Source organism: Danio aesculapii, chromosome 17, assembly GCF_903798145.1.
Source record: "Danio aesculapii chromosome 17, fDanAes4.1, whole genome shotgun sequence".
Classification (NCBI taxonomy): domain Eukaryota; kingdom Metazoa; phylum Chordata; class Actinopteri; order Cypriniformes; family Danionidae; genus Danio; species Danio aesculapii.
In genome coordinates, this window is record NC_079451.1 from 41,558,798 (window position 1) to 41,586,345 (window position 27,548).

At 36.6% G+C, this 27,548-nt stretch overlaps 1 protein-coding gene across 1 annotated transcript in view; it reads right to left on the reverse strand.

Annotated features, from left to right (window-relative positions):
* Positions 1-27,548, reverse strand: part of kif26ba (kinesin family member 26Ba) — a 201,256-nt gene that overhangs the window by 134,390 nt on the left and 39,318 nt on the right. Inside the window, 1 exon segment of the mRNA XM_056476361.1 lies at positions 2,062-2,679. Coding sequence (XP_056332336.1) covers positions 2,062-2,679 — 618 coding nt within the window.

Below are 27,548 nucleotides of genomic sequence, written 5' to 3' on the forward strand. Positions count from 1 at the left end.
GGATGGATGGATGGATGGATGGATGGATGGATGGATGGATGGATGGATGGATGGATGGATGGACAGACAGACGATTATGTATGATGGTTTTTGGATGGATGGATGGATGGATGGACTGATGGATGAATTGATGTTTGTGTGGGTGGATGGATGGATGGATGGATGCATGGATAGATGGAGGGATGGATGGATAGATGGATGGGTGGACATAGATATGATTTAATGGATGAATATATATCTGTAGAGATGGATGGATGGATGGATGGATGGATGGATGGAAGAATGGATGGATGGATGAATGGATGGATGGATGAATGGATGGATGAATGGATATATTGAAGATACAGATAAAGATATGAATGGATGTTGGATGGATAAATGGAAATGATGAACTGATATAAATATATATAGAGAGAGATATGGATAGATGGATAGACGGACGGACGGACGGACGAACGGATGGATGGATGGATGGATGGATGAATGTTTGTAATGTATGATGGTTTTTAGATGGATGGATGGATTGATGGATTGATGGATAGATAAAAAGTTATGTATGATAGTTTTTGGATGAATGGATGGATGGATGGATGGATGGATGGATAGATGAACGGTTATGTATGATGGTTTTTGAATGGATGGATGGATGGATGGATGGACTGATGGATGGATGGATGGATGGATGGATGGATGGATGGATGGATGGATGGAAGAATGGATGGATGGATGAATGGATGGATGGATGAATGGATGGATGAATGGATATATTGAAGATACAGATAAAGATATGAATGGATGTTGGATGGATAAATGGAAATGATGAACTGATATAAATATATATAGAGAGAGATATGGATAGATGGATAGACGGACGGACGGACGGACGAACGGATGGATGGATGGATGGATGGATGAATGTTTGTAATGTATGATGGTTTTTAGATGGATGGATGGATTGATGGATTGATGGATAGATAAAAAGTTATGTATGATAGTTTTTTGGATGAATGGATGGATGGATGGATGGATGGATGGATAGATGAACGGTTATGTATGATGGTTTTTGAATGGATGGATGGATGGATGGATGGACTGATGGATGGATGGATGGATGGATGTATGAATGGATGGATGGATGGATGTGTGGATGGATAAATGGATGGATGGATGGATGGATGGATGGACAAACGGTCAGATGGATGGATGGTGGATAGATGGATGGATGGATGGATGGATGGATGGATGGATGGATGGATGGATGGATGGATGGATGGATGGATGGATGGATGGATGGACATACTGAAGATAAACATACAGATGTGGATATGAATGGATGTTCGATGGATAAACTGAAATGATGTAAATGAAAACTGATATAAATATATATAGAGAAAGATATGAATGGATGGATGGATGGATGAACATTTATGCATGATAGTTTTTGGATGGATGGATGGACTGATGGATGGATGGATGGATGGATGGATATGTGGGTGGATGGATGGATGGATGGATGGATGGATGGATGGATATGTGGGTGGATGGATGAACGAACAGACAGATGCACGGATGGATGGATGGTGGGTGGATGGATGACTAGATATTTTTAAGGATCTATAATGGAAATTAATTGTTGGATAAATTGGATATATATATATATATATGTGTGTGTGTATATTGATATGTATGTATGTATGTATGTATGTATTTATGTATGTATGTATGTATCGATGGATGGATGGATGGATGGATGGATGGATGGATGGATGGATGGATGAAAAAGACTAGATATACAGATGTAGATATGAATAAATTGATGGATAAATGTTCATGATCTAATATATATAGCTATAAATATTGATGGAAATGGGATGATGCATAGATATAAATATGAATTAATGAATAGATAAGGATATGGATGGATATTTAAATACACTGTAGATATAGATATAGATATATACAGATCCATTTATGAACGAATGGATGGATGGACATGCTTTAATAGATAGACAGAAAAATAAGTAAATAAAGATAGATGTCTGAGGTTTAATATGTGCCTACCTGATAGGGATAAAGTGTGACACCATTGGCTCTTGACAGGTGTCCAGATGTCCAGGTCCCCTCTAGGTATTGATGAGCTTGGAGTGCAACAGAACTCAACACATTTCCATTAGTGTTGTTAGGGCTGCTGGGTAGATGAGGCTGTTGTGGTCCTGCTGTCTTTCCAGAGTGGCCAGGTGAGTTGTTCTTCCTCTCCACCCCACTGCACACCCCCAGACTGTTGGGCTTGGGCCCGTGTTTGGGGTAGGATGGGTGGTGGGAGCTTCCACTGTTGCCCGCATTGGTGGTTGTTGTTGGGGTGGAACTGGCTGTGGTGGCAGAAACAGTAGCAGAGGTGGCTGAAGGGTGGTGGTAGCCTGTAGGGAGGTAAGCCCAGTCACGGGGTGGTGTGGGACCCTGAGGGATGCTGCGGGATCCCACCAGGGAGGCCAGGGATGGAGGAGAGCCAGGAGATACATCACACTGCTCCAGATTTAGCACCATGTGGACGGCCTCCTGCTTCAGTTGACTCAAGTGGGTGGAGCAGACGTCACAGCGACCGTCACGCTCATTCCATGCCTTGCGTGTGCTGTTGGGCACCTGCAACTTATCATGAAGCAGCAGGGAGAACGAGGGATCCTGTGGAGAGAGTAGGAAGAATGATGTCAATAATACAGCTATAAACAGCATCTAAAGCATGTTGAGCTTAAAGTTCACATGAATTGGAAGCTGCAACCATTTTTTTTTATTATTGTGATGCAGATCCTAGAGAAACTGAATATTAAATGATCCATTTTCAGATTTTAATTAAAGATTACAAGGGCAAGCAATTTGTTTCTTAATAACATGCACAGATGAACTGTTCACCACAAAACTAGGAATGTGAGCTGACAAAATCATATGGTTAGTTTTGATTTCATTTGTACTTTAAAAGATTAGTTAACAGAAAAATGAAAACTCTGTAATTAATTGCTCATTTCATTATTATACCGAATTATTATATCATTTTATTTGTTCAGTCAGGTCATTCCAATCCTTTGGGACATCTTCGGGACACAAATTAAGATATTTTAGATAAAACCCTGGAGCTCTCCATAGACATCCATAGACAGCAACATTCCCGAAATGTTCATCCAGAAAAATCCTAAAACATTGTTCAAACATTCCATGTGACTTTAGGGATTCAACTGTCATCATATGAAGCTCCAAGAAAACTTTTATCTGGCAAAAGTCTGTAAATATGACTTTATTCACCTATATCTTCTCACCTTCTCTCCGTTCTTTAAAATCTCAAAACTCAGGGCTTCTGGTAGTACCCAGAATAGCAAAGTCTACTCAAGGAAGTCGAGCCTTCTCATTTATGGCTCCTAAACTCTGGAATAGCGTTATGTAGGCTCAGAAGGCTATCCTTCCAAATGGTTAATCAGCTATAGATCACATATGGCTGTGGCTGGAAGTTAACAAGAATTATTTATATTATTTATTAATTTCCCAATAATCAATTGACAGCAAGAAAGAACATAGAAGCTCTGTCTGATTGACAAACATGTGTTAAAAAGAATCTAAAAGGCTAAATATGATGAATTTATGCCGCATTTTCTAAAGTAAATCATACTATCTGTATTAGCTTTTCTCTTGTATGATGACACTGAACTGTCAAAACTCCTCTCAAAAGCCTTATCGGACATTGCATATTTGTACATATGTACATTACTGAAACATGTTTTATTCAAGAACATTTGAGTTGGATTCAGCTCCTAGTTCCTTCATTTACATTTTACTACAAATATATTTATTTTACTTGTTTGTTAATTAAATCCCATTTTGTTATTTAACCTATTATTTTTATGCAACAGTCAAGTTACATGTTAATTTGCTATGCGAAGAAAAATAAACAATTTATTTTTGGCATGCTAATTTATGTGAAATTGTTAATATATATATATATACAAAATATTAGAGCATCTAACGAAGAGAATTGCTCACGGTTCTGCCACAACACGCTCACTAGCCAGGTAAACTGACCAACTCCGAGGAAACTACATTACTGCAGCATCACAGTTTGTGATCGCAGTGTCAGTGTCGCAGTTGGTGTCAGAAGTGGGATTAAGCATGCACTCGGCATCTGCAGCAAACCGCAGGGACAATTACATGGAAGTGTGTGTGTGTGTGTGTGTGTGTGTGTGTGTGTGTGTGTGTGTGTGTGTGTGTGTGTGTGTGTGTGTGTGTGTACCAGTGTGGCCGTCGAAGACAGCTGGAAAAATCATCACTTCTTCACATTGGCCCATATCTATCAGCTGATGACCACTGATAACACCCATTCAATTAAGTGATAACATTCGAAGCGGGTGACATTAACCACTTTTGACCACTTGAAGATGCATGTTTGTCAGATGTTTGTTTTTGTAACGTAAGCATTCATGTTGTCAATGCATTCAAACAACCTCAAAAGACAACCAACTTAATATTCCATTCTCTTGCTTTCCTGCCTGCTCGTAGGAAGTGTAACATGTATAATGTTCTCATGCGTCACACTGAATGCATTACAAAGTGATGTAGACTGTGACAAAATAAGAGGGAAGGGGCCTAACGAAACATAAACACAAGTGCTCACAAGAGACATACTTGAGTGTATGTTAATACCAGGTTGAAATAGTCTGGCTAACCATTGTGATTGGATTACTGAATCTTAGTTGGAAACCTGGCCCTAGATGAAAATGATGAATCAAATAATTAAGCCACCAGAGCGATTAAAGAGCAATTCACTTTTCCTCTGGGCAAACGTACACACTTGGTTCCTCCAATGTCTTTCCCCGAGCAGACTAATGACTCTATCTGCACTGCTAAGTAATTAGATACTAGAATCATTAATTTATCTCCACAAAACCGTAGAATCAAGCAGTTTGCATGATGTCACCAAAAGACTGGCGCCATGAACTTATTACAGGCACAATCCCCCCCTGGAGCATTCTGGGATTAAGTGCCTTACTCAAACTCTGATTGGCTCACGGTTCACTTCCTGCAGGGATCAAACCGCCAACCTTCTGGTTACCAGCCACGAGTCTAAACCACCACCATACCAATTAATGCCTAATTGAAATCTTAGAACAATGGCACATTCCTCAATAAGAGAATGTTTATTTTTTATATACAGTTAAAGTCAAAATTACTCTGCATTTTTTTTATTCTTTTTAAAATATTTCCCAAATGATGTTTAACAGAGCAAGGAATTTTTCACAGTATTTTCAATGTTTTTTTTCTTCTAGAGAAAGTCTTGTTGGTTTTATTTCGGCTACAGTAAAAGCAGTTTTTAATTTTCTTAATAACATTTTAGGTCAATATTATTTTGATTGCCAGTGGTGTTGTCTCCACTGGCGATTACTTCTTTAGTCCATTGTAATCACCAGCTGTGTTTTCTCTGTTGGAGATAGCTTCCTAATGAACTAAAACTCCCATTGTGCTCATCAACAGCTGACAATAAAGGCTGATTTATATTTCTGCGTCGAGTGATTGGCGTGACCCACGTCTACACCCACCTGCCGTGCATTTATACTTCTGCGTACAGTTTGTGTTGCTCTGCAATAAAACTTGTGAAGTTTATTTATAAACTAATTTCCAGAGGATCACATGCTTATGATTGCTTGCAGCCGGCCCCGCATTATTTAATTAATGATTCACCAATCAGACGATTTCTAAGCCACTATAAATACCCTAAGTTCACAGCCATCTTTGTTTTGAAGAATCCCCCCTTCCACCCCTACTCCTCCTTCTTTCCTAGATGGGTGGCACGGTGGCCCAGTGGTTAGCACGTCACTGGTTCTAGTCCTTACCAAGCCAGCTGACATTTCTGTGCTGAGTTTACACGGTCTTCCCGTGCTCACATGGGTTTCCCCCGGGTTCCCCGGTTTCCTCCCACCGTCCAAAAACATGCAACTTAAGTTAGTTGACTAATCCAAATCTGCACCATAGACATGCTCCTAGTAAGTAGTTATCTCTTAAGAGCAATCACTATCTGTTCATTAGCTTCTACAGCAGGGGAGTTCTTGACATCTACCTGAGCTCAAACTCCTCTCTCGCCTGTCAAATAGGAGTTTCAATAAAACATATCAGGTTACTGTGAGGTTAGGTTTAGAGTTGGGGTAGGTGTAGACATTCATAAAGCACAATATTGGACTGTGTCATGTACAAGACATTAAATAAATAAAAACTTCAGGTTTGTACAGCCCACTTGGAGCTCGAAGGCCCAGAGGAAGCTGAAAAAGGTCCAAGCCTGGACAGTTATGATGTGTTTGATTCGGTTTAGGCGACGGTCTCCATGAGGAGCTGCCATCCTTTTTATTAATAAATACCTTTAAAGTTTCGTCGGTTCTCCGCCTCCTTCCTCCCGGTAACAAGATCAGTATCTAGCTTTATGACACTAACCCACTTGGAGCTCAAGTCCCACCCACTTGGAGCTGGCTCTGACCTCTACTGCTTTGCTCCTGTTTATGACCTCTGCCTGTACGACCTCGACTAATAAACTGCATTTGGATCTGCAAGTCTTTTGTAAGTGTCCATTTCGTAACAGAAAACACCACTGGCAGTTACAATAGACTACAGGAAGTAATTGCCAGTGGAGACAACACCACTGTCGACCACAACATTAGCCGTTTTAAGCAATATTTTTTCAGTGGTCTACAGAACAAACCATGGTTATACAACGACTTACCTAATTACTCTAACTAACCTAGTTAAGCCATTAAATTAAACTTTAACCTGAGTACTTGTATCTTGAAAAACATACAGTAAAATATTATGTACTGTCATCATGGCAAAGGTAAAAGAAATCAGCTATTAGACATAAATTATTAATTTACTATTATGTTTAGAAATGTGTTAAAAATTCCATTAAACAGAAATTGGGAGTACAATATACAGGGTGGCTAATAATTCAACTGTATACTAGAGTGGGTTTGTTAAATCATACAGTTACTATGCAAGTAACACACTCATTCTCACGCTTTGTCACTCCGGAAATGCTTTGCTCTTTATTTTTCTCTGTCTTCCCAGTCCTCATTAGCATAAAGCTGCCAATTATCCAGCTCTGGTGCATCCTCACACCATGTGCTTGAGCATTCCATGAAACGAAGATCATAATTACGTTTTGGCACTTGCTCACAGGGCCAGGGCGAAGATGCAAGAACGATTTAATTAGATTAATTGAAATACAAGGAGTGATATCATCCTTTCATCACGCGAGGGAAGAGATGCGTACTTACAAAGACTTAGCGGACACTTCGAAATAAATATACTTAATCTGTCATTCTGTTGCCTCCCATCTGTGTATTGTTTTTAGTGAAGACACCGACTTGAAAGCTACATTAAACAAATGTTTTCCACAAGGAAGAATTAAGTGCTCTCACAGTTCTTTCTTTTCAAGCTCGTGCCACAGGCTTATCACCAATCCATGGCTGAAATGTAAAATTTTATCTCGATATAAAGCGGAGATCAAAATTAGAGCAACAAACAATTTCTAAAATGTCAAGTTCACGACTTAGTCTGAATTACAGTAAGCTTACACACAAAAAATGATGTTTGTTCAAACTACTTATTTAAAATGAGCTAAAACAACACAATTCTTGAGTTTTTTTTGGGAACAACCTAATTCGATTATGTTCAATCCACTTAAATTTGTAAAACCTAATAAGTTAACTTAATTTCTTCATGTTGTCCCAGCAAAAATCGAACCCAGCATTTTTTATAGTGTAGATGTTTAAAGAACGAAACCTGATAATAAATAAATTATTATTAATGATAATAACAGGTTAACCCACAGTAAGCATTTTTTGTGTGTTTAAATGTGCAGTGTGTAAGTTTGACACCCAGTGGTTGAACTAGGTATTACATTCCTAGATCAAATCACAAGCAAACGCAGGTTGCCAGATTGAGGACCAACAGGAGCGAATATCGAGCCTAATGGCTGATTTAAATCGTGTTCTATAAAAGCAACGGCTCGCGATAGAGCGAATAATTTCCATATAAAAAGAAGTTTTTACTCTAACCAACACCTGAACAACTGAAAACTGATAATGATCACACCTCATGTGCATAATTCAATGTTAAATGCTAATAATGTGAGTTTGAATGGCATTTAACATGACATTTATTGCCATAATACTAAAAGCAGCAGCACATAGTTCACCTCAGATCTTGAAAATAAAATAAACAGATTGAAATTGAACTGTAGAACCGTGACTCAGTGCCAGCCAACAAATATCAGTGATTCAGCATCTACATTTAATCATGTTAAAGAGGTTTGATATGTATTAATTCGATTATAAACCTTACCATTTCATGCATTTTCTGTGCTTCTGAATGGATGTATTTGAATTTCTGTCGTGTTTCGTCTGGTGCAAACAACCAAATTGCTCATCACTGCGTATCTCGTCACGTGGTGTGTTGGTAGGACACGCCGTTACAATGTAACCTGCTTATCTAATGTTTACATTCATAATATTTATATTATTTGCTAATCAATAACCTCATGTGGGACTCCAAATCTGCGTCTCATTTCAGGGCTGTTCGATCTCGGGCAAATGCTTTGAGAGCCTTTCTGAATTAATGAAATATGCGGTTTTCCAACAAGGCAACCCGTGATGCTGAAATTTAAGTGGCATTGGCCGGGTAAAAGAAACAAAACAAAGACAGCAGTCCGGCACAGAACAGACATTTTCAAAGCAGAATATCTGACTTCAGCATAGCTTTTTAGACAATAAGAATGTTCACTTAGCATGTTTCCTAAATATCTGCAAACATATTGTGGTATTTTTATGCTTTAGAAGAGTCAAAAACGTACATACAGCACCTTTAAAATAGGTCTAATAGATGTCCAAAGCATAAAACATTGGCTAAAACAAGGTTAAATTTTAGCTCCCAGTGAAAATCTAATTAATGTCTAACAATAGTGCAACAGACCAGTCACAAAATAGACAGAAATGGATGACTACACATGTGAAATCTGTCTATTTGATGACTATTGTTGGAATATTGTATGTGAGTCTGGTGTGTGTTCGTCAAATTGGGAAAATACTGAACCGAAAGTGTGTAAAGTTAATGAAAGGTGCAGATGAAGTGTTGTTGTAACAGAACGATACTGGCAACTGAATTAGAATCGTCAGACAGGTAAAGGTCACAACAGGAACAGACAGAAGCATGCAGGTAATCCAAAAGAGTAATAGGATCACAGGCGAAGAGGTTGGTACAGGTAAACAACATGAAACAATAAACAAGACGAGGGTCAGGAAACACGGCAAGCCAAGACAATGGAACAATTCGTAATGCTACAGAACATAAACAAGACTCAGCAAAGTGTACATGTAAGTAAGATTTATATATAGTTAAGCTGTGTGTGAGCGATCATGGGGTATCTAGAACTGGTGTGTGTGTGGTGCATGATAGTATTTGTAGTCCAGTTCAGTGACAGATATGCAAGCGATAGATCGCTGGTGATTGTGACAGTCATAGTTTGGGGAATGTTTTCTTTAGCATGAAATATTTCTCTGATATACTAGCAGAGCAGCCACATGGTACATAGTTACATAGTAGCTACATAGCAACTCAACTAAAAACAATGATCTGAAAAAAATCTAATAAAATAATGAAGTGTCCATAAATTGTTTTCTAATTTTGATCTTCACTGTACATCATAATAGCTAGCCGTTCTTATATCATTCTATTCCCAACAGCAATCTAATTAGCATCCACAGTGCATCAACAGATAATTGACCCTTTTAAGCATTTTGGTGCTATAGTTATACTTTCAATCTCTAAATGCACTGGTCATGGATAGGTGTGAAGTTTAAAGCAGCTTGTAAAACAATTAACCTTAAACCTTTTAGATCAGAAGCCGCACTCATGCATGAAGAGAGGCTGAATTAGCAGTGCAGCGGAATTAGCAGTAATGGCAGTGTTTTGTGTCTAAAGCACAGATCCATGAAATCTGGCAACACATTTTTACTTCTAATGAACTAATGAAGAAAGTAGGATGTCAATAGCAATCAACGTCATGTTTCATATGTAAATACATTCCAAGATATTCAACAAGAATAAAATATACACTTGGACCTGATTTTATCCATTGAAAAGGAGCTTTAGATTATAGCATAAAAGAGGTTTAAAGGGATAGGTCAACCAAAATTGATCATTTTGCTATCGTTCAATCTCCCTTCATTTGTTACAAACCTGTATGAATTTGTGCCTTCTGTTGAACACGAAATGAGATTTACTAACAAAAGCTGAAAAACCGTAACTTATTAAGTTCCACAGTATTTGTGTACTGTATGTCAGGGATGTCAAACTCAGTTCCTGGAGAGCCGCAACCCTGCACAGTTTAGTTCCAACCCTGCTTCAATACACTTACCTATAGGTTTAAAACAAGCCTGAAGGACTCAATTAGTTTGATCAGGTGTGTTTAATTAGGGTTAAAGCTGACTAGTGCAGAGCTATGGCCCTCCAGGAAGGTGGTGGGATGTCAGTGGTTACAGGTTTGCAACAGTCTTCAAAACATCTTCTTTGGTGTTGAAAAATGGGGGAGTACAAACAGGTTTTGAAGATGCTGGGTGACCCATTAGTACCCATTGACTTCCATAGAAGGTAAATAAATTACTTTGGAAATCAATGGGTCCCAGCAACCATCATTTTTCAAAATATCTTCTTTTGTTTTCAATAGAAAAAAGAAATTCATAAAGGTTCAAAATCACCCCAGGAGGCACAGGATGTCAACATGAAGTCAGATTGAGGTTGTTCCCCATGGTCATGGGGACGTTGCATTTTGTTTAGAACTGAAAACTGGGTTGACGCCAGAACCCAACGTCAAGGCCAAAGTCAATGTTCAATGTCAGACAGACATTGCATTTTGGTTACTTTCCAATGCAACCTAAAATAAACCAAATATCAATGTCTAATAATGTTACAGCTTGATGTTATGTGGACGTTACCACTATGACGTCTATCAGACGTAGAATTTTGGTCACCATACCTAACGAATAAATGTAAGTATCTGACGTCTAAATGGCGCTGGTTTAAGATGTTTGTTCAACGTTGGATTTTGGTCACTTTCCAACACAACCTAAAATCAACCTAAAATCAACTAAATATCAACATCATTTTACATCATTATTGGATGTTAAAATAACATTGTCCTTAGACGCTGATGACCTAAAAATAACTTAATATTAATGTCTTATGACATTGTGTGTCTCCTGGGTAAAGAGAAAATATAAATGAGCATTTTTAGTTAAACTATCCCTTTAGCTGGACTACTTTACTTGTGTATTTACTTTGTGTCAAGTAAAAATGGCCCAGGAGAAAATTATAATGCATTTAGAATCCATGTTGATTTCAAGCATCAGTTGTTGCATGCTTGGATGGTCTTCATTAAAATAACATACTTTTTTCTTCAGCTCACCAAGTTGTTTAGGGCACATTAACCAATGATTGAATATGAGCACATCTGACAGTGTGTCGTGGGTCTCTGACACATCATTACAGTCTCAGAGTTGGCGGAGCGGCAGCGGGCCGGAAACACAGTACAATCCATCTGCTCTGGGCTGACGGTGTCCTCACTGCACCTCTCAGCTCCCCGTCGGGTCTGCCTGGCCCCTCTCACCGGGCACAGGGCAACGGTCCAGCTAATCAAAGCCCCGGTACAGGAGCACAGTCACTGAAGGAGAGAGACTGAAGCTCTGTTCTGATTAAAACCACACATTCCTGCTGTCAGTGTAAATCTAGAGGCCGACTCTCATCTTACACAAGCCGCTTTGTGTATCTCGCCTACCCTATACATTGCACGTGGTGGTGATCTCTGTGGATCTTTGCTCTCAGTGAGTAAACTAGTATCACTGACAAATTCAGACCTAAGACACCTACTGAACAATTTAAGTATAATCTACAAAACCAGCAAGTTAAATAAACTTAAATATGGAAGTTTTGGGAGACTCCGTTACTCAATTAAATCAAGGCAACGAGTTTACTCAATTAATTTAGTTCAGTCAACTTATTAGGGTTTTCAGTGCTAAGTTTAGGGAACTGAACAATTTAAGCATAATCTACAAAACCAGCAAGTTAAAAAAAACTTAAATATGGAAGTTTTGTGAGACTCTGTTACTAAATTAAATTAAGGCAACAAGTTTACTCAATTAATTTAGTTCAGTCAACTCTTTAGGGTTTTCAGTGCTAAGTTTAGGGAACTGAACAATTTAAGTATAATCTACAAAACCAGCAAGTTAAATAAACTTAAAAATGCAAGTTTTGGGGGACTCCATTACTCAATCAAATTGAGGCAACGGGTTTACTCTATTAATTTAGTTCAGTCAACTTATTAGGGTTTTCAGTGCTAAGTTTGGGGAACTGAACAATTTAAGTATAATCTACAAAACCAGTAAGTTAAATAAACTTAAATATGGACGTTTTGGGAGACTCCGTTACTCAATTAAACTGAGGCAATGAGTTTACTCAATTAATTTAGTTCAGTCAACTTATTAGGGTTTTATATATGCTGAGCACTGTATGTATATATCATGACATGATGTATAGGGGCTCTGTTGGAGCCAAGACAATTTGTCTCCTTGTTTTTGAAGTTGTTGTTTTGTTGACCAAAATGTTAATAAAACGATCTGGAAAAAAGGCTGATTAATACTCACGACCATTCCAAATATGGTCAATTCTGATTCTAGGAATATTTTATGGGAAATAAATGAGCATATAAAAGCGTTTCTGGACATTATTTGAACTTACTTAAGCCACATACCTACCATAGAGATATAAATTTAAATGATTGAATCAATGCAGTATATGGTACCTATTATAGATAATATAAATATACATTTGACTACCCCTATAACAGTTCATACCACGGTGAATAGCTAATCGTGCCAATCAGTCGGCAAAAAAAAGCTCATTCAACAGTCTGAAACCAGCAGATCTAGAACACAACCTCAAATCTTTGAATGGTAGTGATGCATATACTGTAAATATGTTATCAACTCGAGATGTCTGTAGGAGTTACGCATGATATATTAGTCTGCGCCGAAATATTGACATAAATATTTATAGAAGCCAGACAGAATCTGGAATATTTCCCTACTGACACACTGACCTCCACTTCCCTTACAGACAGGAAATGATGGATCGCTCTGGAAACTCTGTTGGTACAGACACAGTGTTTATCCTACAACTAGCTGTCGTTGGATTTATGTCAAGCTTGGTTACATTACAAAACAACAAAATATTACTTGTGTGGATTTATCAGGTTGGCTGTGAGTCTGGTTTAAAACACAGCCCTTGAAGTTCAGCTTATTTCACAGCCGCATCAGAAACCTGCATTTCTGTAATTCATGCAAAGCCACTGCAGATATTTCAGGGTGGAGACCCAAATACCAAATCCTAAGCTGTGCCACTTTAAGACTTAACCAGAAATAACCAAAAATAGCAGACTTGAACTGTTCGAAAACAGTCAACTCGAATCCTCTTTGAAGGAAAAACAACTTTTACTGATGCACCAAATGCTGTCTTTCTCATATCTACAAGTAACTGTACACTTTACCACCAGAAACCATCGCAATAAATGCCTTACGGGGGATAAAAATAAGCAATACTTGCGCTTATCTAAATGGAAAGTGCTGCTTGCAGGCACTTCACTTATTAATATGAGAATATGATTCTCATGTCACATCCAAAACGCAATAATCAGTAAACAGAGGTGTTCAGTGTCAAATAAAATCAGGAAATACAATCTCGCCGAGCTGCTTATAGACATGATATGAATTATAGAGGGCTTGGGAATACAAGCAAGTGGAATGTGCTATAATATTCTAACTGTATAAATATTTATGAGGCAATTTAAATGGCGGAAATGCTGATAAAAAGAGTGTAAACTTGTGGATGGAAAAATTGGATGTAATATTTTAATGCTGTCAAAAGCCACAGCATGCTAAGTTCTGCTTTTCATTAGTCAGATGTTTATTTAAAAATAAGTATTTAGCAATTTATTATTATTTACATATTTAAGAAAGCCTATCATTTATTTATGTAGCTCAAATAGCTTCATTTTAATGTAATTTCGCTTTCTGCATCACATTAATTGAATAATGTTATTTAGAAATGTTACTGTATATAGATATAATGTTATATAGATGTTATATAGAAACAATGTTATATAGAAAATACATAGAAATCTAAAGAGTCTAATGTTTTAAAGAGCGTTTGTGAAAACTAAAATCATTTATTCATTTTCCTTCGGCTTAGTCCCTTTGAATGAATCGCCAACTTATCCAGCACATGTTTACACACTGAATGCCCTTTCAACTGCAACCCAGCACTGGGAAACACCCTTACACACACATACACTACAGCCAATTTAGTTTGTTCAATTCACCTATAGCGCATGTATTTAGACTGTGGCAGAAACCGGAGCACCCAGAGGAAACCCATGCGAACACGGGGAGAACATGCTAACTCCACACAGAAATGCCAACTGACCCAGCCGGGACTTGAATCAGCGAGCTTCTTGCTTTCAGGCAAACCATTGAGCTAACCAAAACTAAATTTTAAAATATAAATAATGTCCCAACATTGAACATATTAAAGCTTCATCATTTTATCCAAAGGGTGACAAAGTATATAGAGACATAATTGAGAACAATTAATGTCTTAATAAAAATGTAATTGGGATTAAACGATGAAGCATTGTGTATTATTGAATTTAATTGTTCTGGATTATGTCCTTACATAATGTATCACCCATTCGATAAAATGATGAAGCTTTAATGTTCGTTTTCTTAATTATGCTGTGTTTTTCAGTGTGTGCATTTGTCTGATGAAGGTCAGGAGACAGAAATGTTACTTTTAATACAGGTTTGAGCAGGTATTGATAGTGGATTGTTTGTTTGCTTTTCACACACTTTGGTTTAGATTTTTTACTATGCACCATTTCTTCATTTCTAGTTTCTAGTTGCAGTAGGTAGTGCTGTTGCCTCACAGCAAGAAGGTCACTGGTTCGAGCCTCGGCTGGGTCAGTTGCCGTTTCTGTGTGGAGTTTGCATAGTCTCCCTGCGTTTGCGTGGGTTTGTTCCGGGTGCTCTGGTTTCCCCCACAGCCCAAAAACATGTGGTTTAGGTGAATTGGGTAGACTAAATTGTCCGTAGTGTGTGAATGAGTGTGTATGGGTTTCCCAGTGATGGGTTGCAACTGGAAGGGCATCCGCTGCGTAAAACATATGCTGGATAAGTTGGCAGTTCATTCCCCTGTGGCGACCCCGGATTAATAAAGGGACTAAGCTGAAAAGAAAATGAATGAATGAATGCAAATTTAAGAGAACTTTGATTATTTACATTTAGAGAACATGTAAGGTCTCTGTCATGTTATGTATGAAAGAGAACTGTTACACACATATTGTTTGCTATATGGAATGCCAAAACTTTGAAGCTCAATATCTCAAAATCATTTAGAACGCAGATAGAATCTTATAATTCAAAGGTGGCCATTTATAATTAAACCATTCATCTATCCCTTACACCTTAACCCACCCTTAAACCTAACCACTGGTACACTGCACTTATACACATGTATACACTTATATTTGCATGTAATTACATAATTAATTTTTGTAATGACATTTATAATTGCACCATTGACCCATCCCTTACATCTTAACCCACCCATACCACCAAATCTGTCCCTTAATTGCCCCATAAGTCTTCTGCAATACAATATATGAACACACCAAGTACATTGCACTTATATATTTTTTTATATAAGTTCAGGGTGTGACTTAAAACAAAGTGTAACTAAAATATGAACCCGACTCACTCTCTAGAGCACTATAAATGCATGGAGACTGAGACTGCATTGGGAGGACAAACAGAACCATGAAGGCTAAAGCACTCTAATGGATGTGTCCATTCATTCTCCAGCCAAAAAGACGCGTTGTGCATCTGAGAGAGGGTGTGAAAGAGCCTCTCCAGACTGCCAGATGGAGCGAAGCCCTCTGGTACAGCGCTCGGCTTTAAAGACCCTTCAGACGGGAGCTCTGCACAAGTGTTGATTGGACATTCACCATTCATCATGATGGGAACAGCATCCAAGTTTGAAGAAATGGCTCATATTCCTTGGTGTCTGTCGAAGTAGTGCCTGGATGGTTATTAGGTTTTAATTGAAAGTGTTTACTCACTGCCATTGAACTCTCGAGCCTATATTCGCCTGCTTTTCGAGGACAAAGCAAATGAGCGAAAAAGTTAGGCCTGCTTCCAGAGCTTCTGGTCTCCTGGTCAATTTCTTATTTGATTAGTAGGAACCAGAGAGAACGGCAGCCATTATCAGGCTGGTTATAAAAACACTGAAGCCATTAAGGCTGCTTGCAGAAGCCCTGACTGGATCAATTAAGCATCGTCTAGATGGGCCATCCCAATGGGACAAACATAGAGGACAAGGGGCAAAAGTCATAAGCTACAGAGCAGGAACAGAAGAGACACTGTCCAACTTCTTGAGAGGTTTCTTTGTGTCTAAATTTTGGTAAAAAATAAACACCATAGAACAGTTTTTCTTACTTTAAAAAAAATCTCTGTCAAAAACATTGTGTACTATTAAAATATTCTATGGAAGCAAAAACAAATTTACTTTCTCAATATGCAAATAGACTTTTAACAAAAGCTTTAAACCTGGAAGTTCCTGCAGACTTTTATTTCAGTATGTTGACATATTTCTAACTGGTACATTTATCGATTGTTTGTTTGCTTGTTTTGGTTGCAGGGATGCATTTTTTTCATCTATATATGTTTAAGATGCTTTGGTAAAGTTTTATTTTAGCTCATTTTACCTCACAAGTTTGAGCAGGAACACTCACAAGTAGGAAAAGCTTTATCTGCCTGAATATCTCCATGGTAAAGGTGGAAAAATTTTATTCATAGATTCACTTACTGTATATATGTATGTAAATATATATGTATATAGTAACCAGGAAGGTGTAACCATATCAAATGTTAGGAGTTTTAAATATGAAACACATTAGTGTAAATTGGCCCTAATACAGGGATGGGCAAACTCGATCTTGGAGGGCCGGTGTCCCTACATAGTTTTGCACCAACCCTAATCAAACACACCTGCTTGTAGCTTTCTAGTGATCTTGAAGACACTAATTAGGGTGTTCAGGTGTGTTTGATTAGTGTTGGAGCAAAACTCTGCAGGCACACCGGCCCTCGAGGATCGAGTTTGACCATGCCTCCCCTAATATGATCTCATCATGGATTTTTTTTTTTTTTTGCTTGTTTAAACTACTTATTTAAAATGAGCTGAAACAACACAATTTTTGAGATTTCATTGGGACAACTTAATTTTTTTATGTTCAATCCACATAAATTTGTTAAAAGTGTTAAGTTAACTTAATCGATTTGTGTTGGGACAACATGAATGAATTGTGTGGGACCCTGCATTTTTTACAGTGCATTAAAACCTAATAAATGAAGAGAACTCAAACCAACTGAGTACTGTAAAACCCAATAAGTTAAGGCAACACAAACCGTTTGAGGAAACTGATTGCAACAAACCATTTGAGTAAAAAAAAACGAATCTATTTAAGTACCGTGAACTTCATTTTGGAGCAATGAGGTATTTAACTCATTACCCTCAACACAGAGTTCAAAACTCTTTTCAAATGAGTAGAATTAACTTTCCGTCAATTTTGAGTTGACTACACTCATTTCATTTGATGAAGTTGACTGTTTTGCAGTGAATGAAAGTTTGAACTTTGCGAGTGTTTAAACAAGAGATAAAAGTGTGAAAATGTAAATAACTGTCTGAGAAAAGTGTATAACGTGTGTAGCGAGGGGTTTTACAGCCTTAAAACATCTAAAATAATTAAAAATTAAAAATAAAGCTGACTACTTCGCGGATTTCAGCTATCGTGAGTTATTTTTAGAATGTAACTCCTGCGATAAACGAGGGACCACTACTGAGTAGGGGGCGGGGCTTTCTTTTTGTGCTCCTCCTCTCATCTTTCACTCGCAGCAAACTAACAGTTGGAGGGGGCGTGGCTAAGCATATTTCAATGAAAGAAAGTAATCAGAAAAAGACTGCCATTGCAGAGTGGAAGCAAACGGTTGGATTTTGATTAAACATTACCAAAACAAACATTTTTAGTGGATTAACTTGCATGGATACATTTTTTTTCAGTTAGTATAAGTATGTTAGTTTTTCAGATATCTATCTATATAACTAGCGTGCTCTAAAACAGTGACAAAATTCAAATTTAGAAGATACAGTTGAAGTCAATTTAAGCCCTCCAAAAACCATTTTAAGGTCAATATTATTTGCCCCCTTTTTGATCGCACAAAACAAACCATTGTTATACAGTGACTTGCCTAATAACCCTAACTTGCCTAAATAACCTAGTTAGGCCTTTAAATGTCATTTTAAGCTAAATACTAATATTTTGGAAAATATCTAGTCAAATATTATTTACTGTCATAATTGCAAAGATAAAATAAATCAGTTATAAGAAATTAGTTATTAAAATAAATATATTTTAATATTATAATAATTCAGGGGGGCTAATAATTTTGACTTCAACTGTTTAAACATGCAAATCTTACAGTTTGTCACGTACGCCTAAATTGATCGACTATTTTTTTGACAAATCCTCATACTTCTGTTTCTCACTGAATCTTCTGACCAATTAAAGCTCTTGAATATTTGACATGTCCTGAAGAGTGAATGAAAAGTGCATGAAATCATTAGACATGAACTAGAAACAGTTCAATACATCTGACATTACGTTACAATAAAAATAAGGGTATGCCATGATCTTAAACATTGGCTAACCAAAATGCTATTCCTCAAGTTTGACACCTTTGGCTTTACACACCGCTCTGGCACTGTACAAATTGCTGCAGATTTTCTAATGGCTTCAGGAAACGCATCAGGGCTGCAAAGTCATTGTTGTGGAACATGGTCTGGCTCGTTTGCTGATCAACAGTTACGTGACATCATCTGACTAATGGTGCTGTATGAGACGGCCAATACTAACAGCTCATATTCAGACAAAAGCCTCTTTCACGATTGTGCTGGGATTTCAAATCGCAGATTCACTTCATCTTCATTTTGTGTTTTACAGATGAAAGAATTTCATGTTTGTGAAGGTGGAAAAACATACATTTTCCAAAAATAACCCTCAGGATTTGTGCCCACTAAAACATTTTTTCCTAAAGGTTAGCATATTTTCCTTTTGTTTTCAATGGGGGAATTGTGTATTTTAAAATGATAGTGGCAATACAAGCTTCAACTTTGGATGGCTTTTTAAAAAGTGACATTAATAAGTGCTGCATTTTACCCAATCACAGTGGAGGATGGGAGGAGCAAATATAATCAGTAGTATGAATATTCATAAGCACATCAGTAGCAAAAAACTATCCACAGCTGTGTTTTCAGGAGAGCACTGGTGTTTTCAGCTGGCTAAAAATGCTTGGGGGATACAGAGCTTTAATAAAAGGTGAAAACGAGCCCGAGAGAGATTCAGCAATGCCAAAAACAAATTAAAAGTTAGTGGCCTATTTAATACTCATTATGTTTGCACTCAGGGATTTTTAGACGCAATGAGGAGACATTATTATTTGTTTTTTTTAATAACAGGATGGCTCAAAATTTTGAAACACTTCACTAATATTCTCCAGAACTATACTCATTATGTAACTCATAACAGTGTTGATATTAAGTATACATTTAACAAATTAAAATAAATGATTTTTTTTAAATGATTTTTTAAATTAAAATAAAATGTACATGTTTTTAAAGCCTAAGGCTAAGAAAAGTATTTTATCTACTTGATATATGGATATATATGAATCAAATATGATATGCTTAACAGTTGTACTATATGCATAAAAGTGTTGAAATTAAGTAAACCTTTCACCACTTAAAATGAATACATCAAAAATAAAGAAAAATATATATTAAATTGAAAATAATTTAAATAAAATATTTTTAAAGCCTAAGACAAAAAAAATCTAATGTATAAATATTTTTGCCTGCTACTGAATTTAACAATCGTAATCACATCTATATTAATCATAACGATATGATTTCTTCCCTATAATTTTTTGGTGCAATAATAATATTGTGTAATTTTTTGCTGAATGTTATTTCTGTCATGAATGCTCTCTGGATTTAGCAGGGTAATGAATATTTATATGGCAATGTTGATGTATTTGGTCTTGGTGGAATAGATCTGCTACGCTGCTGCTGCTGCTGCTGCTGCTTTGATTATTATGGCAGAGTAAGCACAAAGACCTGCTACTACCACTACATACACAGACATGCCATCTGAGAATGTAACACGGTGCTGCTGCAAACATAATATACAGTAAAGTAAAAACAAGTCAGAATTATTAGTCCTCCTTTGAAATTTTTCTTCTTTTATAAATGTTTCCCAAATGATGTTTAACAGAGCAAGAAAATTTTCAAAGTATGTCTGATAATATTTTTTCTTCTGGAGAAAGTCTTATTTGTTTTGGCTAAAATAAAAGCAGTTTGCTTATCACTTTAAGCTGTATAGAAGTGTTCTGAAAAATATCTAGTCAAATATTATGTACTGTCATCATGGCGAAGATAAAATAAATCAGTTATTAGAGATGAGTTATTAAAACTATTATGTTTGAAAATGTGTTGAAAAAATCTTCTCTCCGTTAAACAGAAATTGGGGGAAAAATAAACAGGGGGCTAATAACTCAGGGGGGCTAATAATTCTGACTTCAACTGTATGTGTAACCCGTACCAGATCTAAACACAGGTGGAGCTGGGGTGGAGGAGGGTCTCCAAAACACGCTGCAGCTTAACAGTGTAAAAATGACGTGGAGCATTTAAAGTGATGAGGAGCAAGCTCATTGGCTGTCGAGGCTGCAGCAACCAATCCTCTGCGCAATGTGGTTAATGACAGCATAGGTGACCTATCAGCCTGTGCTGCATAGAGTTTTAAGGCAAATATTTTCACTTCTGTGTCTTATATTGGTGTTGAGAGAAATTTCAAGCTTAGATGACAAAAAAGATTTATTATTATTATTATTGTTATTATTATTATTATTATTATTATTATTGTATTATTGGTAATATTTTGTTATTATTATTGTTATTGTTATTGTTATTATTATTATTATTATTATTATTATTATTATTATTATTATTATTATTATTAATATTATTATTATTATTATTATTGTATTATTGGTAATATTATAGTATTATTATTATTATTATTACTATTATTATTGTTATTATTGTTGTTGTTGTTGTATTATTAGTAATATTTTATTATTATTATTATTATTATTATTATTATTATTATTATTATTATTATTATTATTATTAAATACAACAAAACTTAAGCATTTCTTATAAAGAAGTCTCTTTAAATAAAAGAGTCTCAGCACCTAAATAATATGAATGTAAACTGAAGAACTAAAAACACTAAAACTAAAATGATAATAAATCAAATACAAGTGTAAATAATAGCAATCACATTTTTCTTAATTGAATTACTAGCATACATTATACATCAAAATTAATCACACAGTTGCAAATTAATTCCTACTGGTGCAGATGTACAGTCCGTTTATAAAATCAGTTGAGAAATTAAGCAGTATAGCCAGACTATATCTACAACAGTTCAGTGAGTGTATTTTCAAAAGAAACCCAAGTTTTATGTCGGTTACAAGAATCTCAACGTAAAGCCTTGCTCCAAATTGCTAATTTATACATCTAAATCTTATAAAAGCCACCAAACACTGCTGGCCTCTGAAATCAGCAGCTGTATTTCCTTCATCAAGATCCTGTCAACTAAAAACATGTAAAACCTGGAACAAGATGTGAGGACAGAGTCAGTACCGACATATTGCTTTTGGCTGAAGTGGCGCCGGTTCTTGTGAGTGGCTTCTTTCACATTGAGGTTTAGCTGGTCATTCATTACATTTCCACCTTCCTCTGAGCAGCTGAATGTACACAACCCATCCGCAAAGCTCACAAAGACGCTGTTTAGTTTGCCATCCCAAACCCACCTCTTTACCTTGACAATTATCCTACATCAACAAACCTGGAGGTCTCAGCAGGGACCACTCATGTATCTGGGCCCAAAACTGCTTTCAGGAGGGATGGACAGACGGCTATTGATAATGGCACACAGTACACTTACAGTCAGTCCTGTGTGTATGCAGTTTGGTATACAGACAGCAGGTTTAGTGTAGAGCATACGTGCTGTCAATAACTGTCAGACATGAAATCAGCTCAACTGAATGGGCAAGTCAAGATGGAAACCGCACACAGCTTAAAACCCCAATGCAAACAAACCTGAAGCCTTTTAACACGAACGCCCTGACCCTAAACGGGCACAGCACCAGTTAGATGTTAGAAGGCATGTACAAAAGGGACAATATGCCTATGTAACTCTCAAATGAACATTGAATTTTTTTATGATTCAATTATGATTGTTTTTCTTCTATTACAAAAATATTCAAGATTTAATTTGGGGTGATAACATTTAATTGCAAGTAATATCACAAATACTGAAAGTCAGCAATTTAAATGAGCATTCAAGTGAACCTATTCACTAAATTAAGTTTTTCCTGTTAATACATTAACTTTTGTAATCTGTTTATTTGTTCAATTTTGCTTAAATTAGACATTTTGGTGGGCTTTAAAAGCTAAATTTAAAAAATCTATTAATTTAATAGAGTAAATATTTTCCACAATACTTATCTTAGAAATATAAATGTATTATTATTTTTTTTTTTTTTTTACTTTAAAAAAGTGAGTAAACCTGTTGCTTTAAAAGCAATTAATTAACTTAAAAAGTGAATATACCTGTTGCTTCGAAAGTGATTAATTGACTGTTAAAGGTGAGTAACCCATTGCTTTTAAAGCGATTAGTTGACTTTACTTAAAAAAGTGAATAAATCCATTGCTTCTAAAGCAAATAGCTGACATTAATTAAAAACGTAAGTAAACCTGTTTCCTTAAATGTTAAGTAAATCTTAAAATGATCAAAATAGAGTCAACTAAACAGTGTTTATTCGCTTTTAAAGTTTTTTAAAGTAGTTAATTACTTTTTACAGTGATATACACTCACCGGCCACTTTATTGGGTACACATTACCAGTTGGACCCCTTTTTGCCTTCAGAACTGCCTTAATCCTTTGTGGCATAGCTTCAACAAGGGTACTGGAAAATTCCTCAGAGATTTTGATCCATATTGACATGATAGCATCACGCAGTTGCTGCAGATTTGTCAGCTACATATCTATGATGTGAATCTCTGACCCTACCATCCGAATGTCGCAGCAGAAATCGCGACTCATCAGACCAGGCGATGTTTTTCCAATCTTCTGTTGTCCAATTTTGGTGAGCCTGTGGGAATTGTAGCCTCAGTTTTCAATTCAATTCAATTCACCTTCATTAGACATTTAGACAATGTAGATTGTGTCAAAGCAGCTTCACATAAAGGGTCATAGTAAATAGGAACAGTGTAGTTCAGTTTGTAGTGTTTAAGTTCAGTTCAGTTTAGCTCAGTTAAGTGTGGTTTAATAATCACTACTGAGAGTCCAAATACTGAAGAGCAAATCCAACGATGCGCAGCTCTATAGATCCCGAACCATGCAAGCTAGAGGCGACAGCGGATATGGAAAAAAACTTCACTAAATGGCGAAAGTGAAGAAAGTTTCCTGTTCTTAGCTGACAGGAGTGGCACCCGATGTGGTCTTCTGCTGCTGTAGCCCATCTGCCTCAAGGTTTGGACATGTTGTGCGTTCAGAGATGCTCTACAGCATACCCTCGGTTGTAATGAGTGGTTATTGAGTTACTGTTGCGTTTCAGCTCGAGGGTCATTCTCTCCTGGAATCAACAAGGCAATTGCACCCACAGAACTGCCGCTCACTGAATATTTTCTCTTTTTCATACCATTCTCTGTAAACCATAGAGATGGTTGTATGTGAAAACCCCAGTAGATCAGCAGTTTCAGAAATACTCAGACCAGCCCGTTTGGCACCAACAACCATGCCACGTTCAAAGTCACCTAAATCACCTTACTTCTCCATTCTGATGCTCGGTTTGAACTGCAGCAGATTGTCTTGACCATGTCTACATGCCTAAATGCATTGTGTTGCTGCCATGTGATTGGCTGATTAGAAATTTGCATTAATGAGCAGTTGGACAGGTATACCTAATAAAGTGGCCTGTAAGTGTATATGTGCACACTCTAGTACATTGCCATATATATTTCTGCTTGTTTCCTTCACGCACTACATAATATGATTTTGATGGGATCCTAATGCGTTCTAAAATCTCCTAAAATATTAAATCCAGTGGCTAATGCTTAGCTGTTTGAAACGTGCTAATATAACAAATAAGAGGCAAACTCATCCTCATTAAGAAATAAATCGGAGCATTTTTGATGCTTATTACTGATGCAACGTTACCCATCCAAGCTGTAATAGAGCACATCTGTTTTCCTTAATTTTGATTCAACCAAGAGTACCATAAAATCAACATGATTCTCAGTTCAAATCGAGCAGGCTGCTTTACACAAACAGAAACTGCTCAAGCAAGGGAACAAAACAAAAACAGAAAAAGAAATATCTGTAATTCTTAAATGTCCGCTGTTTATCAAAATCTGCACTGGCTTCATTTCAAGTTGAGTGTTTTTTGCCGTATATTTTTTATGTTGTAGATTTGTTACAAAATTATTGAGGATAAAAGTATAAAATAGTTTGAAAATAATAAACTCTTCCATCCGCTTTATGATTCATGTTGACACTTTGAACATTACAGTAAATTACAGTAAAAATTCAGGAAAAAGTATTGTAACTTGATTTGCATAAGAATGTATTGTGAAATTAAAGCTGCAAGCAGCGATGAAAGGGACCTCACACCCGGGCTCACCTTATAACAGGGCTATCCAATTGGCAGCCCGCGGGTCAGGTTTGTTCCGGCCCTCCAAATGTGAGCAAGACATCAAAAATAAATTTAGTTCAGTCAAAAAACAGCCGCTTTAGTTATGAAGTGACATGCTTCTATTCAGTACAGTATGAGCTGCAGTTGAAGGCTGCACAGAGCGTGAGTCACCTGACATTAAGCGAGTGGCGCGAGCAGCCAAAAACTTTGGATAATTATTCGTAAAGGTTTCTCAACACCACGTTTCTGTTGCACAGAACAAAACCGCTGCAAATAAACAAAGATATGCCATCTGTGCGCTAGTTTAAAGTTTTGAGTTTATACACCGAGGCTAATACGCACGCACACTGGAATAACTATAACAGCGGGCCATTCACATATTGCGTCTTTTCCGCGCACAAGTTTGTTATTTCCAATATTAGAATATATGACAATATGCGAGCGCACGTGGAGCGAAGCCTTCCAGACAGACCGAGTAGACAACATCTCACGTCGTAACGGTGAGAGTTGTGCATGGCTTTAGTGCAAATTAAACAAAAGATCCGTTATTTGAATTATTACAAATTATTAAAATTATGTATGTATGCATGAACGCAGATAATAACAACAGTCAGTTTAAATTCTTACCTAATATAAAGCTTAAATTTACATGATAACCGTGAAACCATGATTATATAACCATGGTTATGTAGTTCAAAACAACATATGAACATGTCTGAATGTAGAAGCCTACTTAAGTATTGCACTGCTTATGTTGCGCTTTGAAATGCAACATTTGAATGTTTGTAAAAATAAAGCCACATTGTACAATGCACTGATATAATGTAGTTTCAAAATGCAATATATTAACATTTTAATGTAGAAAAAGCCACCGTGGGTGTCTTAAGGAGCAAAAATACAGCATATGGGCTCTTATATGCTGTTGTGTCATCACTCATATTGCAAGTCATAACTCTCCAGCCCCTCATTTGGGATGCTCTTCATTAACTGGCCCCCATGACAAACTAAATGAATATCCCTGTCTCATGATGACAGTGAACAGTGGACAAGAATATATTGTTTAAAAAAAAAGTCATTCATTCATGTGATGCATTAATATGAATAATTATTACCCCAGTCTTTAGTGTCATCATTAACTAAGCATATTTGGGGCTCATTTCTTACTATTATCATCACAATGTAATTTATTTGTGCTATAAATTTGATAAATAAAATATTTATTGTCTTTACAAGTAATTTCAACTTATATCTAAGTTCAACTTGACTTAAAACATCAAATTAAAATTTGTATAATTAAAAAATATATATATTAAAACATGATTAATGTGATTAAAATAAGCTAAAGCAACATAAAAACCGTTCCTTTTTTCCCAGTTGAAAACAGTACTAAAGCAGGAGGATGAAGGACATGTCAAGACTTTTATATCCTTTAATAATCCCCAACAGCCTCAAGCCACGAGCCCGAAAAAATAAAAACAAAACAACAACACGTCAGTAAACTGATTTATTGCCTGACATCTGCTCAAAACATCGCTATACTGAGGAAATATTATGGTCCATCTCAAAATGTTAACTAAATTTACCGAGGCTGTGGCAATAAATAACAACATATTTCCCACTCTGATCTCTGTAACTGGCTCAGAATCGGCTCTGCTCCACAGTCAGTTTTGCACAAGAGTGAAATAACAGCACTCTGAACCCACAGCAAATCACCTCCACTGCCAAAATCAGGGTCTAGACGCGTCCAGAGGTCCTCCGGATGGGCAAACACAGACACACTGCATGAGGAAACCCTAACATTCCTCACCTCAGGGCATTACAGAGAACTATAGACAGAGCCACATGCATGGATAGTGAGTGAGTGAGTAAGTTAAGAGAAGAGAGAGACCATCAACACATGAGAGAAACATTCCACCCCAACACTCACAGCACCCTTCTACATTCATTGACTTAGACAATAAAACACAGTTCAATATTTACTAGAGATAAACAGATTGTATCCTTCTAGCGGCACAATACATTAATGCCTGTCACAAAAAAGAGAGAGGAGACCAATTTCATAATTTTATTATTACTGTTTTATCCATAAATGTTGATTGTTAAATGTACAGTTTATTCAGATGTATTTATTTATTTGTTTATTTTTTAATTTTATTTAATTTTATTTTATTATTTATTTATTTATTTATTTATTTATTTATTTATTTATTTATTTATTTATTTATTTATTTATTTATTTATTTGTTTGTTTGTTTATTTATTTTTACTACTACTACTTTGGCAATACATTTATGACATTTGTCATGCTAATAAAGCAATAACTCAATTGAATTGAATTGAATTGAATTGAATTACAAGCGAGAGAAGGGCGACACGGTGGCACAGTGAGCAGCGCTGTCACCTCACAGCAAGAAGGTTGCTGGTTCGAGCCCTGGTTGGGTCAGTTGGCATTTCTTTGGAGTTTGCATGTTCTCCACATGTTTGCGTGGGTTTTCTCCGGGTGCTCTGGTTTCCCCCACAGTCCAAAGACATGTGCTATAGGAGAAT